The following is a 20,539-nucleotide window of genomic DNA, read 5'->3' as shown; positions in this document are numbered from 1 at the left end:
GTCTGGGATCATGTAGAGCCCTTTGAAGCTGCAATTAAACAGCAATTTGGACCTTCAACCCATTGAACCCCGTTGAAGTCCACTATATGGAGAAAAATCCTGGAATGTTTTCCTCAAAAACCTTAATTTTTTTTTCGACTAAAGAAAGAAAGACATAAACATCTTGGATGACATGGGGGTGAGTAAATTATCAGGACATTTTAATTCTGAATGTCTAATAACAGTCTGAATTAGCATGAGAATTACTTTGTCCTCTTTATCTCATTAACAATGCTTTACTTTCTCTTTTACTTGTAAACATGTTGTCCATATACAAATATCACAGATACAATAGGGCTCATCATGTCGCATATGAAAGAACCTAATATGCATCCTTGCATGTATTTTGCATTAAGCATAAGGTATCAGCTTAAATCTTTTAAGTCAAGCAGACACGAAAAGACTTTAATGTTTTTTGTTTGTTTAATAGAACACAATAACTTACAAAATCATGGCAACAGGGACCTTCACAAATTAGATTTATTTCTTCATTATGCACGTCTTGAGAGAAAGAAAAATAAGTCTTTATGTACTATAACACACAATATAACACTTTAAATATAGGGTGACAAATTTTATATGGTCCACTTAGTAAATAAGATGTGAAGGAGAAAAACATACCAGTAGAAATGCACACCTTCTCCTTTTGCTAATGATGCACTGATGTTTCCTTTAAAAAATTCATTTGCACAAAAAATTCAGGCTGAAATTGAAAGTTATTTTCCTTAAATATGCACTGAATGGTTGTAATCGAATGGAAATGAAGAACCAATGACCATATTTTCATATTAAGTACAAAGTCTTTTTGTATATCACATTTGCACCTTGAAAGAATCCAATTTCCTGGTTCACAGCACATACAATATGTTGGTTTGTGCCTTGAATTGTTCAGTCAAACATTAGCTTTTCATGCCATCCACTGATTTGTTAAAAAGTGTGCTGTAATGACCCAAAAGCAAAACCAGTTTAGACACCTGACATCCTCAACACCTTCGCCTATTGAACTGGAGATCACAAGGCGTCATGGATTTATCTCTAACTGTGAATCTAACAGAATAATCTTGACCAGGCCAATAAGCATTATTATAAAACTGACACAACCTGACACAACCTGAATAACATGAAGATCAAAAAGGGATATAAATAACGGAGGTGAACAGACCAGTGAGCAAGTCATACTGAGTTTTATCAGTGTTGCCCACAGCTGTGCACAGCAAGTCCAGGTGCAGCGCTGATCCCTTTATTCATGCAAACGGTACTATCATAGCCACTACAATCAAACAGGCCAAATATAGACTCTTCATATTCTACAAATTTAAAACAGTATGTACACAATAATACACAATATGGATGTTAAAAGGCAAATTTTGGTATATCAAATAACCCCAGATTTCCAATCCAGATTTTTCACAGAATGTAATGATGCATTTCTGCAACAATTAACATTGTAAATCTAGCAAAGTTATTTTTTTATATTCATTAAAAAGGAAATACTGCTATATAGCCTTATAGAGTGCAACAGTCAGGTTCCGGAAGTAAAAATCCTATTCATTTTCCCCATATAGGAATTGATTTTTAACAAACGTAAAGGCAGACCTACTGTGAGCAACGACGTGTTAATTGATGATATGCTTTTGTTGAAGCCTGCATGATTTCAACCTGTTTTGTAAATTCCTGAAATTCCTGGTGAAAAACTATATTACCTAGGATTCTGCAAAGAAATCTCCACCAATCAGAGAATCTAAACAAGCAAATCATGCCAAAACAACTCTTTATGCCCGCCCGCTCCCATGAAGCACTGCGAATGACGTGATAGTGTCAATCTCACTAAACTCTCAAACTAATTATACACAGTGTTGGGGTAATGCATTACAAGTAACGTGAGTTTTGTAATCAGATTACTTTTTCAAATAACTAGTAAAGTAATGCATTACTTTTAAATTTACAACAACATACCTGTTACTTTTTGAAATAAGTAACACAAGTTACTTTGTTTTCTCATTTATAGACTGACAGCTCTCCTTTCCCCATGTTGAGAGAAATGAAGTGAAGAGGCGTTGTGTGTAAACATGATGGTTATTGTAGTTCTAGACTAAATGTGACCAGGAATTTACTCATCGCACTTGCACAAAAACAGATTCAGTATTCCTCAAAATGAATAAAAACAGTGAAATGCAAACTATTAAAAAAATTTAAATGTTAAATAACACATACTTTATGTATTTAATCTCAGTTTATTAACCAATTTCTTTGCTGTTGACCTTTGATCTAATTCAACCAAACTAAAGGCCTCAAAACACATACTAAATATTTTTTCACAAGACTTTTGGGAACTGTATATTTTATAAGCAAAAATGACTTTACATTTGTGTTTCTTTCTTTTTTTATTGCGAAATAAGTGTTGAACTTCTTCTCTTCACGTTTGGTATGAAAGTGCCTTTACTTTTGGCAAAAATAGAACTTTAGTTTTTTTGTTATTAAAAAACAAACAACCAAGTCCAGCACAGGTGAGAAAAAGTACCACAAAAGTAATGCAACACATTACTTTCTATAAGTAACACAAATAGTTACTTTTGGGAGTAACACAATATTGTAACGCATTACTTTTAAAAGTAATTTTCTCCAACACTGATTATACATATTTTGCAATAAATGTAAACTATATTATTTCTATATATAACCAATATAATTTTATATCCCCATCACTTTTAATTCGATTATGCTGTTTGCAATGCGCCATGGTATTGTAGTTCTTTCCCCCACTAAAGCCGTTAAGTACTTTTGTCTTTTTGTCCGATTTTCAAATTTTCATCAAATCAAAGTTTGTAATGTTATGATTCACCTAATAGCTGGTTGGTTTGGTTCATGGCTTATAAGTTTTTAATAGAGACTTTTTAAAAACCCCTATGGGAAAATAGAAGGAAAAATACTTCCGGAACCAAGGCTACTGAAAAAGTGGGCGGGCACTAATGCCCTCTATATTTCCCATCATGTATGGCAAAGTGGTCAAAATATTTAATGTACACAGTCTCACTGTCTCTCATTTTACACAAACGCAACTGCGTCTTAGCTGCCGATCTGTGGTGAAAATGACCTCAGAGGACTTTAGTGTTAATATTGTACTTGTTGCTTGAAGTGGAAAAATAAAAGTGCCGGTACCCCCGATGCTCAATTCAAAACTGAAGAAGGGAGGGCGCAGGGGGCTTCCGTACATGCGGAAGTGCTGGTGTTGTGCCAAATTTCGACCCCCTGCCAGATTATTACCCGCCCTAGTATTGGTAGGTTTAGGAGTAGGGGTGGGGGAGGGGTAGGATTGGGGTGGGGTTAAGACAAAGTCCCTTTTAAGGAAAGTCTGTTCACTCAGCGGCCATATTTGCAACACCTCCAGGCAGCTATTTCGGGCATCCAAGACCAAGTCCTATCTATTTGAATGGGGGAATCCTGAAATCTCAAAAACTGCTTGGCGAACTTACAATTAAATAACATATTTCAAATCAGTAACAAAATCTGACATGATGTCCCAAAAATGTTGTTTCTTATGCTCAAATAGCATTAAAAAGCTTAATTTTCAGGCTAGACAAGCCAATGCACATGTGCAGTCCTAAGCGTGAGCCTCAGGTTTTTACGGGAATCAGAGCTTTTAACAGCAGCTGCAGTGAGGCAATGACTTTATCAATCAGCGATTATCTCTTTTACATAGAAGGCGGGACGTATTCCGCCATATTGCGTGTTGCAGTTTCTCTCATTCATAAGTAATAGGAGTGAACCGTCTTTCTCTATCTATAGTCTTTGGTTAAGATTAGGCAATCAGATAGTGACTTCAACAAGGGGGTTAATTTGGCAGGGGGTCGAAATTCGGCACAACACCTGTACGAAAGGAAAACTGGTGGTAATGGTAAAAATAGAGAACGTACCGGCGTGTACCGGCACATTTCAAGCACTGATAGTACTGTAATATTGTTACAGTGTTGTCCTTGTTTCTAGGTCAGTTGATTTGTACATTGCAATGTACTATTTTTTGTTATCAGAAGCTTTAAGACAATATGCAGATAAAATTATAAAATAATTATCTCAAATCACGTCCACATATTTATTTACTTATTCACGTCTGCGTCCTGATCACCTTGCTGGGGTTAATTTTGCAATAATTTAGCAGCTGTCTGTACATTATCCCTTACATAGCTACTGCAACTCTCAAATTAAACATTGTAGACATGCATGACAAGATGCCAAATGTATTTCACATCTACAATAATGTATCAGATTAGTCCAGAAAGAACTGAAAGACAGAGAAATCACTGGCATGTAAGTCACTATTGACACCAAGCTAGATAGTAGTCTCAGGTGTGTTTCTAGATATCACCTCATGCTCTGCGTCTCGTTTCCCACTCTGTCCATTGGCATGCTGAGGTCGTTTGGAATGGGGCCCACTGGGGAACAGCAAAGCCATCCTGTTAGATTTGCATGGACTCGTCGCCATAGAGCTGGATCTTATCATACCAGGAAAAGGGCTCTCAGATAGGGAGGAAGAGGAAGAAGAGGTACAGGGGGCCCAGCCTGGAAGAAGTCCTGATGCTGGACGAGAGCCCACAACTCTGCTGAATAATGTTGGGCTGGGGTGCGTTGGGGCCAGGGTCTGCTGACTGCCATTCATGCAAATGGAGCTGGTGTCTGTGTAGGCCTGGTTGGCCGAGCCCATCTGGACACGGTAGTTGTACGCCCTCCAGCCCTGTTGTTTTCTCTGCTGACATTGGCACCGGAGGATCCGAATGAAGGCCTGCTTGAACTCACGGCTGTAGCAGGGGTAAATAATGGGGTTCAGGCAGCTGTTGAAGTAGCCCAGCCAGAAGATCACTTTGAAGAATGTTTCAGGAGGCCGTAAACTGGTGTTAAATGACCCTAAAATAGGGGAAATGAGAGGTCATTTTTGTGAACAATCTGTATGCGAAGCATTTTTCATCTGTCACCAATAGATGGCAGACTTTACCAACTCACACGTACGTACGGACTACAGAAACACAACAACAATCTTTCTTCCATCACAATCAAGGTTAAATCAGCAGTGTAACCTTAAAGAACTTAAAGTAAAGTTTTTTTTTTTTTTTTTTTTTAATCTTCTTGACAAATAAATATTCCCAATGGTCATAAACCGTTTTTACTCTACACTAATAATGGGATTTTTATTATTTTATCTTTTTTTTGCATTTTGATAATGCAAATGGAAGGTTGGAAAACAAATTTGTCATTAAAATGTCACAATGGCAAAAATATTTCTATAAAAATTAATAAAAATCTATATATGAGAGATATAATATTATAATAATTATTATAACTTATATTATAGTATTATAATTTTAAATAGGCCTAATAAAAAATTCAATAAGGTTTATTAGTTATTAGTTAACATTAACTAATAATTAACTGCACTTATACAGTATTTATTAATCTTTGTTAATGTTCATTTTAACATTTACTAATACATTATTAAAATCAAATTTATTTGTTAACGTTAGTTAATGCACTGTGAATTTAACATGAACAAACAATGAACAGCTGGATTTTTTATTAACTAACGTTAACAAAGATGAACAAATACAGTAACAAATGTATTGCTCATGGTTAGTTCATGTTAGTTAATACATTAACTAATGTTAACAAATTAACTATTGTAAAGTGTTATCAAAAATTCTCAACAATAAAAAATTGAGCAAATTATAATTCCTTATTTCTGTGTTTTGATTTTGGGGTGGAATATGATCCAAATACAGTATGTTCTTGACTGGTTTTGAGAGATTAATATTTTTCCTGTCAGCCTTTAATTCAGCATTAAGTCGGTCTCTGTCTTAAAACGCAAGTCTATTTTTGAACACTCTCATCCTGCCATAAAAAGCATAATTTGAATAACCTGTTCTTCGCAGTGCACTCAGTAAGTTTTTATTAAAATGGTTATCTTAAATTCTTAAATTCCAAAATCTCTGTCTTATAAGGAAGATTTATAGTGCTTTTATAATTTTACTCCAGCTTCAACCAAATATCTATTTAAAGCAACAACCAAAAAATCTGGCTCTTTTAGAGGTGCCATTTTCAAAATGGAAATCTTTCTCAGGTTTCCACTCCCTCACTCTCCAAAACATTAAAAAAAAGGTCACACAGATCCATCATGCTTTTCCAGACTCTCACTGTAGCTCATCTCCACTAATGAGTTTACTAACTCAGTCTTCCCTGAGGAATTCACCACTTTTTCACTCTTCTGTAAATGCCTGATGTGCATCCTATACCCTTTTTTGGCTCTTGTCTCCTTCACTCTGGTCTGATCTTACTAATTAGTAAGTAAGAAACTTACTGTTCATCTGTAAGTTTATATATGTTTTGTATTTTCAATAATTCCTCTGACATTTTTTTGCTCGGATGGATAACTTAAGCGAGAGATGATTTGGTCTAATTTGCTATGGTGCACATCAGTACAGAGCCGGATGAGACTTGGGTTCATTACCACACTTCAAGTAGAGCCACAGGTGTGAAGCCTTGCCCTCTGGTCAGCTTCTCTCTCTGCCAGTAAGTGAATTATTCCATTACGCTAAGATGTTCTCGCCTATTTCTTCTCTGAATCGCGTGTCACTCAGACATCTCTAAGCCAAAGCATCTATAAATTAAGACAATCTGCACTATAAGAAGTTAACAAACAATCTTACAGCAACCTTGTTGTGTTTTCAGTTCTGTTGTTTTTTGAGAAATTTGAGAAACTTCGCTGCACATGATAGGTTTGTTATAGGTATTTAGTTAATCTGTGATTAAATAAAGACTGTAGAAATCATTGTCCAAAATAGTATGTACTGTCCTGAGAAAACACATTACTTGATGGATGAACTCTCATGTGGCTTGGTGGCAAAGTGGTCACTGATTTTTCAATGATCTGTATTCAGTCTGCCTTTCAAAAAAGAAAATGAGCTATTCTGCAACATAAAGCAAGTAAATTAATGTTTGCAAGCATTTTGAGCAAAAGCAACACTTTGTGGAAATAAAACATAATGGATATCTTGATTAAAAATGAGAATGATAAAGAAAGTCAAATGTTGCCTGCAAACATTAAAAGGATGGTTCACCCAAAACTGAAATTTCTGTCATTAGTTACTCACTCTCATGTCATTCCACACCCGTAGCACAAATTAAGATATTTTTGATGAAATTCGAGAGCTCTCTGACTCCTCCACAGACAGCAATTTAATTACCACTTTCAAGGCCCAGAAAGGTACTAAAGACATTGTTAAAATAGTTCATGTGTCACACGTTAGCCGATGAAGGAAGTTGCGTAACACAGAATATAGTCAACATAGAGTTTACTGGTGACGAACATGTAGATAAGCATGACATTCAACAATAACTGACAAGGGATAGAACAGAACTGGGAGTATAAATACAGAGGGTGAATGAGGGAACTAAACAGGCACAGGTGGAGGAAGATGAACTAATCAGGACTAACGAGAACAGGTGCAGACATAACTGAACGTAATCGTGACATTACGCCCCCCTCGAGAAGGCGCAACCTCGCTCCTTGATGACGACAAAGTTCAGGATGTAGAAATGAGGCGGAGGCTTCTGTGGAGGGCATGGATCTGGTGACAGACAGGTGCTTGGGGTAGGCGGGCACCGGTACCATGGTGGTGGGAGGGAGGATCCAGGGCAGAGTCCTGACTGCAGGGGCAAACGGAACCCTGGGACCGATCGGCGGAGGTGGAACCATGGTGAGGGGAACCGGCGGAACAGTGTGGGTGACGGACCCAGGCGACATCGCAGCCCTGGAAGCTTGGCGCTGAGCAGCTGGTTCGCGGGACTGAGGTGGTGACGGGGATCCGGCTGAACGGGGCGACGATGTGGCAATTGAGGGCGACGGGGAGGTCAGAGGAAGGGAGGGGCCCAAAGATGCCATAGGGGTGCAGGGTGTAGGCATCGCCGGAACCCCAGAAGTCCGTGCAGAAGCTGGGCATTGACCGCCGAAGGCCGACCTGGAGTTCCGAAGGAGCCCAGCGGAGTCTCCGGGCAGACGGGCCACGGCGGTGACGAGGGAGGGATAAGCCTAGGTGAAGGCGACAGGCAGACAGGCAGAGGTGGAGATGTGGGCCTGGAGGCCCGAGGTGCAGCCGGTGCCGAGCTGGTGAAGGAGAAGCCCAAGGTGAGGCAGGTGAGCCGCACGGAGCTAGCGGCGGTGGCAAAGCCAAGGAGCTAAATAACACCAGTGGCGCCGACAGATCCAGGGGACTGGCCATAACCAGTGATGGTGACGGGATCAGGAAGTAAGACAGGGATGAAGGCTGAAGAAGATTTCCGGATGGGATTGGTGAAGAAGCTGTAGATTCGAGGGTGGGGACTTGGGTTGGAACTGGATCTGCAGACCATAGATCTTTTAAGTCTGTGTCCGCTCCTGGCTCTGCCATGGACTGATCCGCCTACCTGGGCTCCGGGGCTTCGATGTTCTCTGGCTCCAGTTCTGGGATGGCCTCGGTGGGCGCCGACGGATCCAGGGGACTGGCCATAACCAGTGATGGCAATGGGATCAGGAAGTAAGACAGGGATGAGGGCTGAAGATTTCCGGACAGGACCGGTGAAGAAGCTGTAGATTCGAGGTGGGGACTTGGGTGGGAACTGGATCCGCAGACCATAGATCTATTAAATCAATGTCCGCTCCTGGCTCTGTGATGGACTGATCCGCCTGCCGGGGCTCCGGGGCTTCCATGTTCTCTGGCTCTGGTTCTGGGACGGCCTCGGTGGGTGTAACCACCGTCGGTTCTCTGGTCGGAGAAGGAGGTGCAGTGCGGGTGAGTCCATCTTCTCTTTTTTACTCGATTTGAGGGTCAGTTATTCTGTCACATGTTAGCCGATGAAGGAAGATGCGTAACACAGAATATAGTCAACATAGAGTTTACTGGTGACGAACATGTAGATAAGCATGACATTCAACAATAACTGACAAGGGATAGAACAGAACTGGGAATATAAATACAGAGGGTGAATAAGGGAAATAAACAAACACAGGTGGAGGAAGATGAACTAATCAGGACTAAGGAGAACAGGTGCAGACATAACTGAACATAATTGTGACTCCATGAGACTACAATGGTTTAAACTTGATTTTATTTTTTGTTTTGTTTTTGCGCACAAAAAATATTCTCGTCACGTCATAAAATTAACGTTAAACCACTGTAATCACATGAACTATTCTAATGACGTCTTTAGTGCCTTTCTGGGCCTTGAAAGTAATTAAATGGCTGTCTATGGACGAGTCATATACCTCTCGGATTTCATCAAAAATATCTTAATTTGTGTTACGAAGATAAATGAAGGTCTTACGGGTTTGGAACAACATGAGGGTGAGTAATTAATGACAGAATTTTCATTTTTGGGTGAACTAACCCTTTAACCATCATTGCCAAATCTTGATGCAATGCAACCAGAAATGGCAATCTTCTCATATACCAGTTCACTCCAATATTCATAACATGGCATATGAAAACAAAGGCCACTCAAAGAAGGGAAGTTAACTCCTTAAGGTCAAACACATGGAATATATTTCTCTTCAAAATATTTCCTTACTCATTTGCAGGAAAAACATATCGGCCCATCTGCTAATATGACCCTTTAGAAGGTCACTGGGAGCTGAACTTACGGGTCATAAAGTGAATATAGGAGGGTGATTAAATTTTGACCAGATTTTTCTGTGGTGGGAATGGTACCTCTTCTATATTCCCACACCTCATCAGAAAATTCTGGGTTCAGATAGGGAGTGAGCCTGGGAATGAGAGAGCTCCGAAGACATTGGCATCTCCAGTGCATTCCACCAGGAGATCTCAGCAAGCTTCAGGGACCAGCTCTGTAGTAACTCATCCATTGCTCAATTAATCACCACACATCAGGTTAACATGACAGATGTCACTTTCAGTTCAAACCAGCTCATGAGTCAAGGCTTCATACATTGTCATTGATTAGAATATATTGCAGAATAAAAATGTTAAGTGAGGTCCTCGCAATTAACCTTCTGCATCTTTTCAACTGGCTCTCCTCCATGACAGAACACTGTTCTTTTCATGAGTAAATGGTATTGAACTTTAACAGTTTAAGACATTTTGGACTAAGAGGTCTGAGCTGGCTACCACAAACAGAAACTGAATTACCCAATGAAACGTTTGAGCTGGAGTTTTTCCTGGCAACAGGATCACATTCTAAAGTGTCAGAAGTGGCACTATCTTGACTTTCAATCTGTAAAAGTACTGCCTATGATTATTTTAAATAATGCCAATAGCAATGTGACTGTGCAAGTGTTCATTCAACTGTGTATAATACGCTTGCATGTTTTATTAATAACTACTAAACCAAAATAAACTATAAATATATCATTTAAAATATAATATAGCATGTTATTTTACAACATATGGTCTCTTGCAATGGAGCAAAACTAAGTGCCAAAATGAAAGAATAAGATAGACCTAAATAAGGCCCTAAAAATATTTACATAATCCATATTCCCTCTATAAAAGTGTGATAATGTGTAATACATCTACATGACATGGTTCTACAGCCGACAGAATATTTTGCATGCTTTCAACTGTTAATCATCCACCTCAGGAACGGCTGTAATTGGCGATAAATTCTATAGAAGACACACGCTGCTACAAATTTTTATAAAAATCTAATTATTCTAGTAACGTCACATGGGTTTGTCTCTTATTTGTCCAACAAGGTTGAACTTTATCTCTTATCATACGCTAATGAAATAATGGGGCATCCTGCGCAGACTGTCTGTAACTGTACGCCCTGGACTCCTTTATGCCACAACAATAATACTTGTGCATGAAATATGTGGTGCAAGTGTGGTTCTGTGTTTAGAAATATAATTTGGATGAATACGCATAATAACTGAATGTTGAACATAGTTATGCACTGCTTTAAATGTGGAAGGTGGAACAGATCATGAGCAATATACAGTATAACCGAGTTATATGTTTGCTGCAATTGATTTCACCTACACTCTAAAAAATGCTGGGTTAAAAACAACCCAACTGGGTTTAAAAAAGGACAAACTCAGCGATTGGGTTGTTTTAACCCAGTGGTTGGGTTAAATGTTTGCCCAACGTGCTGGGCAGTTTTATTTAACCCAAAAAATTCCTATATGGCTGGCTTGAAATGAACCCAAAATATGTTGGAAATTAAAAATCAGACACATAAATACTAGAGGCAAAAATAATAATCAAAAGGTGGACATTTATTAATAAGCAATTTAATAAATGTTTATTGGGTTACACTTTATTTTAAGGTGTCTTTGTTACACTGCAATTATACATTTAAGTACTGAGTAATATTAAGTAACTACATGTACTTACTATAGGGTTAGGGTTTGGTTTAGGGTTAGTTGCATTTAATTATGCATAATTTATATATAGTTATTACTATAGTAACTACATGTAACATATGTAACAATGACACTGTAAAATAAAGTGTTACCGTTTATTGTTTAATTATTATTCATTAAACGTTAATTTATTAAACATATTAGTAAACGTTAATTTCCAACATACTTTGGGTTCATTTTAAGTGAGCAATATAGTAATGTTTAAAAATAGTTGAGTTAAATAAAACTACCCAGCAGGTTGGGCAAATGTTTAACCCAACCACTGGGTTAAAACAACCCATTCGCCCAAACAACCCAACTTGGGTTGTTTTTAACCCAGCATTTTTTAGAGTGTACGAATCTGATTTTTATAGGGCCCACTAGACCTTGATCAGGCTGATAGACCACATTGGACCACCAAAACAATGTTCTAAAAACACTGTTTTCAAACAAGAACATAGACCTAATTTTCACAGACAAAAAAGCTTTTTTTTTCTTTTAGCTTATAAAGTGCAGCAAACATACACACTCTAAAAAAAAATGCTGGGTTAAAAACAACCCAAGTTGGGTTGAAAATGGACAAGGCCAGCGGTTGGGTTAAATGTTTGCCCAATCTGCTGGGTGGTTTTATTTAACTCAACTATTGTTTAAAAATTACTGTATTGCTTGCTTAAAATGAACCCAAAGTATGTTGGGTATTAACATATTAATATGTTTAATAAATAAACATTTATTAATATGTTTAATGAATAATAATTAAACATTTATTAAAGTGCTTATTAATAAATGTCCACCTTTTGATTATTTTTGTCTCTAATGTGTCTGATTTTTAATTTCCAACTTATTTTGGGTTCATTTTAAGCCAGCCATATAGTAAATTTTAAACAAAAGTTGAGTTAAATAAAACTACCCAGCACGTTGGACAAACATTTAACCCAACCGCTGGGTCAAAACAACCCAATTGCTGGGTTTGTCCATTTTTTTAACCCAACTTGGGTTGTTTTTAACCTAGCATTTTTTAGAGTGTAGGCCTAAACGTTTCACTTGTACTGATCTGTCTACCTTAAAAACAGTTTAAAGTTTAAGTAAACGTTTAAAACGGTGCATGTCATTTTCAGATTCAAATTACATTAAATATTGTTCTTCTACATTTACATGTAAGAGGGTCGTAGCGCCACAGAAAATTAATAGGCTGAAAGAATAAAACTTTTATCTATTCTCCATCACGAATCTGCCGTTTACAAAATTCAATAGGCCTATTTCAATTACGTGAAACATATAGGCCTAACTGAAATGTTTAATTTGTTGACAATGGGCCTTGTGAAGATTGTGTGTGACGGTGTAATTAAACTTTTTTTTTTTTTTTTTTTGACTTATTAATAAAACATACGTACCAATGGGTAGTGCGAGGAAAAAAGGTAACCAGCACAGAATGAACATGCCCACTACAACACCAAGCGTCTTAGCAGCTTTCTTTTCTCTGGAAAACTTAAGTAATTTGACTGTCAGCGAGCTCCTCATGTGGCCTTTGCTGCAGTCATCCTGCGTCTGAGAGCCTTTATAATGGATCCGGAGCGTCAGCTCATTCGAGTCCATGTGCTCCTTCATCACTCCAGCCTCGAGGTTTTTCGTGGTTCTTTTGGCAACTATATACACGCGGAAGTACATGGCCAGAATCACCGCTAAAGGGATGTAGAAAGAGCCGAGCGAGGAAAAGAGCGCGTAAAACGGCTCCTCTGTGATGAGGCACACAGTGTCGTCCTCTGAAGGAGGCTCTTTCCACCCGAGCAGAGGTCCTATAGAGATGACAAAGGCGAGAACCCAAACACCCAGCATGGCCAAGAGCGCCCTTTTCTCGGTCACAATGCTCGGGTACTGCAGCGGGTAACGCACCCCGATGTAGCGGTCTATGGAGATCACGCACAGGCTCATGATGGATGCGGTGCAGCACAGCACATCCACCGCAGCCCAGATGTCACAGAAAATCCTCCCGAACACCCAGTAGTTGAGAATTTCACGCGTGGCAGACACCGGCAGGACAGTTGTGCTCAGCAACAGGTCTGCCATGGCTAAATTTATGATGAAGTAGTTGGTTGGGATGCGCAGGTGCCTGTTGCACACTACGGAGAGAATAACGAGAATGTTGCCCACGATAGCAAACACAATAAAAGCGCCCAGAACCATACCCAGGGGAAGCGCGCGGCTGAGTCTGAACGAGCTCGGTTCGGTCCCGTTTCCCGCGGAGCTCGAGTTAGACACGTCGGACAGTTCGGAGGAAGCATTACTTAAGAAGTTCACGACATGATCTGTATCAGAACTCATCTTGTCTCTGCAGTGCCTCCATACCAAAGTAAGAGCAGTTTTCACCTTCAAATGCGCAAATTGTTATTTCGGTATTCCAGGAAAAAAAAAAGCCAGACATGAAAATGACCAATTCAAAGGATCCGTACGTTCTGTTGCGCAACAAGCGTGACATAGGAAAAGTCCATAATTGTAAAGATTGTAGGAAGTCCAGTTGAAGATGTGCGTGTCCGCAAACTTGGTTGGCTGAGTTCTCCGCAGTGTCTCTCCCGGTGTTCCCGTCTGATCCAGCGCACTGCCTCTGACCACTCCTGCATTCACCAAACCCCCTCCCCTGTGGAGACTACAGACCTGGCAAAGGGGTACATCTTCACGGCTTATTAACCTGTACACATATGGCAAGCCATTGTATCCTTCATTCCTTAAAACCTTTAGCTTTACTAGCATCTATTTTTATGTTTTTACTAAGTAATTCAATGGAGTCTTTTTTTCAGTTTCGTCAATTACAGTAGCCCATAAATAAACAATATATATTTTATTAGTTATTAATATCCTTTGCTAGTCATATGTGTCATTAAATTCTATGGTTTAAAAGTTAAAAGCCAAAATCCGTAGACATAATTTTATAGATACACTGTAAACACGAATAAGTTGGCAAAAATCGGTTGCCTCAAAATTTTTAAGTTAAGAAATTCAAAGTTTAAGTAAGCAGAACTGGCAGATTTTTATTTTGTACTACTCATACATTTTAATTGTTCTTAACTTAAAATATTTGAGTACACTAATACATTTAACTTAAAATTATCATGTAACCTTAATGTAAACATTTGTATTAGTGTAAAATTAGCTAGACATAACAAGCTAATTCAAAAAATGCTAACTTGCTAATTTGTTAACATGTTAACAATAGCATGGTATAACACTTGCTGAATGAATACAACAATATAAAGCATTTAACATACTTGCTCTCAAACCAAGCCGCATGCACCGCTTGTCACCATGATGGTAACACTCCAAAAACCCACATTAACAGAAACTCTTCTGAATTAGCATAACAAAACATTAATCACAACTAAATCTCCCACTTAACATTAATCTTGCACAAAAAAAACATTATATAACACTTATTTTTTAGCATTTACTCTCCCTTTCGAGTGCCATGGGCAAAGCGTGCTGGGGAATAGAAATCCCAGCCAGGTTTCAGTTAAACTTAAGTTCATCTAAATTAAAATAAATAAGTTCATAAAACTCAAAACAATGAAACAGTTCAGTTTACTTAAAATATATCAGTTCTGTGAACTTGAAAGAAAAAGAAAGTGCTAAATACTCATAAAAATTAATTTGACTGAACTAATTAGTTTAATTTAAGTTTGTCCTACTCAAACCAATTAAATATTTTGAGTGTTAGGGTTTACAGTGTACACAAAGTTGTTGTTGTTGTTGTTTACTATACTTAGTAACTATTCAATCTTCGATTTTCCTATATTGAATAGACTAGTTCCTGTGTATTTACTGTTTATTAGGCAATGGTATTATAATTGTTAGTTACATTTTTAATAACATTAAGCTCAAATGAGCCATTTAGCCATTCTAGTATTTTCAAATGACAATTAAAATAAAATCATTTGTAACTATTGAGATGAGGAAAATTGTTGGTTACAATAAAATCTAATCGCAAAAAAATTGTGATCTGAGAAACAGTTGGGCATACTTTTCACTACTAAGACAGTGACTAGTAGTCAATGAATAAAGTAATGATGAATCTAAAAGATCCCTACTGAAATAAGTAGTATCTAAAGAAAATATGCTAGTCACTACTGTACTGCTTGCAAGATGAAAACAGTTCGTTTTAAAGAATAAATGTCACAACAGCTTGTCATATTACACCTATTTTGTCGTCATTCTGACACATGCTAATTAAAATAAAGGGGTCACTAAAGGCCCCACAGCATGTTGTCAGGTAATGTAATACAATGTCAACAGGACAGCATGCCAATGCATACCAACCGCTCTATTCTTAGGATCATTCGCGATTTAAAATATGGAAAACTTGCAAACAATATCAAGGTTGTTGATGCATGGTGCTATCTAAGTGCAAATTTAAGTCTCAAGGACTCTGTTACTGTTCATATATACAATACCAAAAATGTCACACATGCCGCTTGTCCACAAGTTTCTATAAACGTTTATTTTTAGGCTTTAAGTACCACTTTTATTTCCTAAAACACATTTTCTTGTCTCTGGTCCTAGACAAATGAACTGCAGAAAGCACAAAGTCATTCACTGGCAAAGGTCTCCATTCTGTGCCATCTTTAAAGACTGCAGTGAGTGTCCAAATATTCCCGCAAATCATCTGTAATTTTGTAAACTAGCCACTAACTCAATCTCTTTGCAAATGCCAGCCAAACAGGAATATACTTTGACAGTGATGAAGCACTTAATGGATTGCGCCAAAAAACCAAAACAGAAAACAGATAACTCAAACAGATGGATGAAAACCTCCAAAAGTCAACTAATTTATACAAAAATCAAACTAAATTACAGCTAGCGAGAGCTGTGTAAGAGGAACCAAGCCTGCTGTCTTGCAGGAATATCCTTGTTTTGAAGAAATTAAATAAGCCTTTTCATTAAAAGATCAGAACATAGACTCTGAATTTGCAGAGGCATAAAAGTGAGTCCAAACCTTAAGGATTGTTCATTACAAAGTGATATAGACATAGCCGATAGATTAAGGAGTCCTAAACTGCAGTCTCACCAGAGGCTAATTGGAAACAGCAAAGCATGTGACGTGAAGGGGAAAGTTATATCCTTTGTGGATGGGTCGGTAGGCGATGGCACCAAATGTATGGCTGATGCATTTCAACCCAGACGCCAGTGCTGAGCTCAGGAGAAACAGCAGCCAGACCGCTGTGTGACCAGTGCAATAAATACACACATGCACACATACCCCACAGCACTGTATAGCTCTTGAAAACCATCCAACTATTAGCTCAAACACACTCCAAGTGAATTAAGGCGATTACATTTAATACCATCTCCGCTTTGAGTGATGAATAGCATAAGGTGATGTGAAGTGAAAGGTGAAATTTGAAGGCAGAAAAATGCTGAGCTGTCATCCACACCAGACTAAACTGCGCCATCTTCTCCCAGCACGGCGGCAAGCGTCTGTCAAATGGCAGAGTGACAGTATATATACTCATATATAGTGTATATATATCAGAGAGAAAGCATTTCTTTATGAATAAATCGCTTGAATGAATTTTATTTACATTATAGCCACAGTATATATGTTCTCATTCTTAAATAAAGAATTGCTTTTAAAATAATGAACCAAAATATTCATTGTTATGTGAAAAGATTATGAAAAAGAAAAGCTAGAGGTGTTTTGCAATTCTATGCAGTGCGCATAATTAAGCGGGTATAATAAAGCATGGGAAGGAAATGTAATTAGTTGGCATCCTGTGAAGCCATAATATCACAGATGTCATATTGTTTTTTTCATCTTCCATAAGGATGAAAAACACTTTTGTCTATAAAATGGGTTTATTAAAATGCATGTCGAATAGTCTATACCAGTGGAGCTGATTTTGTTTCAGACCCATATTTTTAAATTGTACATCAAATTGAAGCCCAACACAATACCAAATAAAATAGTTTATTGTACAAAAATAGACAAAAATGTCCTTAGATTCAAACACTTAAGTGTATTAATATTACATCTTGAATCATTAACGACAAAGGCTAAATAGAAAAATTGGTTTCTAAAATTTTGGGAAGTTTAGGTCTTATGAGCAGCATTGGGGAAAGTTACGTTTAAAAAATAATGCATTACAATATTGCGTTACTCACTAAAAAGTAATTGCATTACTTAGTTACTTTTTATGAAAAGTAATGTGTTACATTACTTTTGCTTTACTTTTTCTCTCCTGGCCTGGGCTTGCTTGTTTGTTTTTTAATAACAAAAAAGTTCTATTTTTTGGCAAATGTTAAAGTGCCCCTATTATGCTTTTTTGGATATAACCTTTCATGCAATGTGTAATGTACAACCCGAATTCCGGAATGTTGGGACGTTTTTTAAATTTGAATAAAATGAAAACTAAAAGACTTTCAAATCACAATATTTTATTCACAATAGAACATAGATAACATAACAAATGTTTAAACTGAGAAATTTTAAAATTTTATGCACAAAATGAGCTCATTTCAACTTTGATGCCTGCTACAGGTCTCAAAATAGTTGGGACGGGGGCATGTTTACCATGGTGTAGCATCTCCTCTTCTTTTCAAAACAGTTTGAAGACGTCTGGGCATCGAGGTTATGAGTTTCTGGAGTTTTGGTGTTGAAATTTGGTCCCATTCTTGCCTGATATAGGTTTCCAGCTGCTGAAGAGTTCATGGTTGTCTTTCGTTTAATGATGCGCCAAATGTTCTCTATAGGTGAAAGATCTGGACTGCAGGCAGGCCAATTCAGCACTTGGACTCTTCTACGACGAAGCCATGCTGTTGTAATAGCTGCAGTATGTGGTTTTGCATTGTCCTGCTGAAATACACAAGGCCATCCCTAAAATAGACGTCGTCTGGAGGGGAGCATATGTTGCTCTAAAACCTTTATATACCTTTCAGCATTCATAGTGCCTTCCAAAACATGCAAGCTGCCCATACCATAGGCACTTATGCATCCCATACCATCAGGAAGTATTCCTGGGCCCATTTAGTAATGTCATTGACACAATCATGCCGATGAGCAATGAAACGTTGTCTGAGGGCCCGAAGACCACGGGCATCCAATAAAGGTCTTCGGCCTTGTCCCTTACACACAGAGTTTCTCCAGTTTCTCTGAATCTTTTGATGATGTTATGCACTGTAGATGATGAAATTTGCAAAGCCTTTGCAACTTGACATTGAGGAACATTGTTTTTAAAGTATTCCACAATCTTTTTACGCACTCTTCCACAGATTGCCCATCTTTACTTCTGAGAGACTCTGCCTCTCTAAGACATCCCTTTTATAGCTAATCATGTTACAGTCCTGATATCAATTAACTTAATTAGTTGCTAGATGTTCTCCCAGCTGAATCTTTTCAAAATTTCTTGCTTTTTCAGCCATTTGTTGCCCCCGTGCCAACTTTTTTGAGACCTGTAGCAGGCATCAAATTTGAAATGAGCTCATTTAGTGGATAAAAATGTAAAATTTCTCAGTTTAAACATTTGTTATGTTTTCTATGTTCTATTGTGAATAAAATATTTGCTCATTTGATTTGAAAGTCTTTTAATTTTCATTTTATTCAAATTTACAAAACGTCCCAACATTTCCGGAATTCCGGGTTGTAGCATAATAGGAGCACTTTAAGGCCCTTTCACACCAGAAATTAAATGAATAAGCCTAAAGTGGAAGGAAATATATATATACGCACAGCTCAGACAAACCTTTCAGCTGTGCTGCCATTCTGGGTTAAAGAAGAATAGGATACTAGAGAAGGAAGTTCAACACTCTTATTTCTAAATCTAATCTAAAGTCATTTTTGCTTATACTAATATATTAGTATGATTGAGTTAGATCATTGAAGGTCAGCAGCAAAGACATCAGTTAATAAAGTGAGATTAAATACATTTGTATAATTTAAGATAGTAAATTATCACAGGTTTGCATAAAATTCTGAGATTACATTTTACTGTTTTTATTCATTTTGAGGAATATTTTTGTGCAAGTAAGATGAGTAAATGCATGTTCACATTTAGTCTAGAACTACAATAACCATCATGTTTACACAGCGCACACAACACCTCTGCACTTTATTTCTCTCAACATGGGGACACGAGAGCTGTCAGTCAATAAATGTGAAAAGTAACTTGCATTATTTGAAAAAGTAACTTAGATATTTTGTTGTAAATTGAAAAAAAGAATACGTTACTTTACTAGTTACTTGAAAAAAGTAATCTGATTACGTAACTGAAGTTACTTGTAATGCTTTATCCCCAACACTGTTCATGAGAATCTCATGAGAAAACTTAATTATTTTATGAGTTGGCAATATTATGTGAATTTGTATGATTTGATTCAAACAGAAGCATATGGTTTTTAGAAAAAAAATTAATAAATAAAGAAAGGTCCACCCCTAAACCCAACCCTCAATGGGGGTGTGAACACATCAACATATGAATAAGATTGCACAAATTCATTCTAATTCGCCACCATTTTTTCAAAACATAAGAATGTGTTGCTGTGGCGCAAACTATGTACCATCTTTTACAGAAAGTTGCATGTGAATCCAATGATTAAGCTTTGTTACATTTATACAGAAAAGTATTTTAGTAACCTAAAAGTACCAATCTAGGCTCATGTAAAATAAAACGTGCCTGTGATATTACAAAATTATATTATATTGTTTCTTAAATATACATATTTAGAGTTTTGCAAAAATGTAGGTTAGAGGCACGTTTTTCAAATGAGCCTGTTGCAAAGTACGCAAGGGTATTTTAGTCAAAAACTACAAATGACTCAAATCATAAAGTTTTTATTACCTGTTTTCATCTACATCATTGCAAATCCTGTAAGCCTGCATGTTTTACCATATTATGTCCCCAAAACACACATAGTGCCTGTGAAAGGTTTATTTAGGACTAAGTGCTGAAATAATTTCATCATGGATGAATTAGACAGCTGAGAATGATGATTATGATGTTATTGTATCCATTAGGATTTCAACATTAATCCCTATCTAGTATGAAGGGCACAGTTATGGAATCCAAGCTTTTCTGAGCGACTCCTGTTATGGAAGCAAGAAAAACTCATCGTAATTCATCTGTCTGGACTGTGGCC

The 20,539-nt window shown here is 37.4% G+C and overlaps 1 protein-coding gene and 1 long non-coding RNA gene across 2 annotated transcripts in view; one reads left to right on the top strand and one right to left on the bottom strand.

Moving 5' to 3' along the window:
• Positions 1 to 20,539, top strand: part of LOC127514999 (uncharacterized) — a 120,399-nt gene that overhangs the window by 39,637 nt on the left and 60,223 nt on the right. The window lies entirely within an intron of this gene.
• LOC127514948 (alpha-1A adrenergic receptor-like) lies at positions 502 to 14,041 on the bottom strand. Its single transcript, XM_051898239.1, has 2 exons — positions 12,814 to 14,041; positions 502 to 4,938 (listed from the first exon to the last, which is right to left on the bottom strand). The coding sequence occupies exons 1-2, from the start codon at positions 13,739 to 13,741 to the stop codon at positions 4,367 to 4,369; spliced, it is 1,500 nt and encodes a 499-aa protein (XP_051754199.1). The 5' UTR covers positions 13,742 to 14,041; the 3' UTR covers positions 502 to 4,366.

Source organism: Ctenopharyngodon idella, chromosome 1 (genome assembly GCF_019924925.1).
Source record: "Ctenopharyngodon idella isolate HZGC_01 chromosome 1, HZGC01, whole genome shotgun sequence".
NCBI lineage: Eukaryota > Metazoa > Chordata > Actinopteri > Cypriniformes > Xenocyprididae > Ctenopharyngodon > Ctenopharyngodon idella.
The sequence above is the reverse complement of the archived record's forward strand: the minus strand, read 5'-3'. Positions and strand labels throughout refer to the sequence as shown.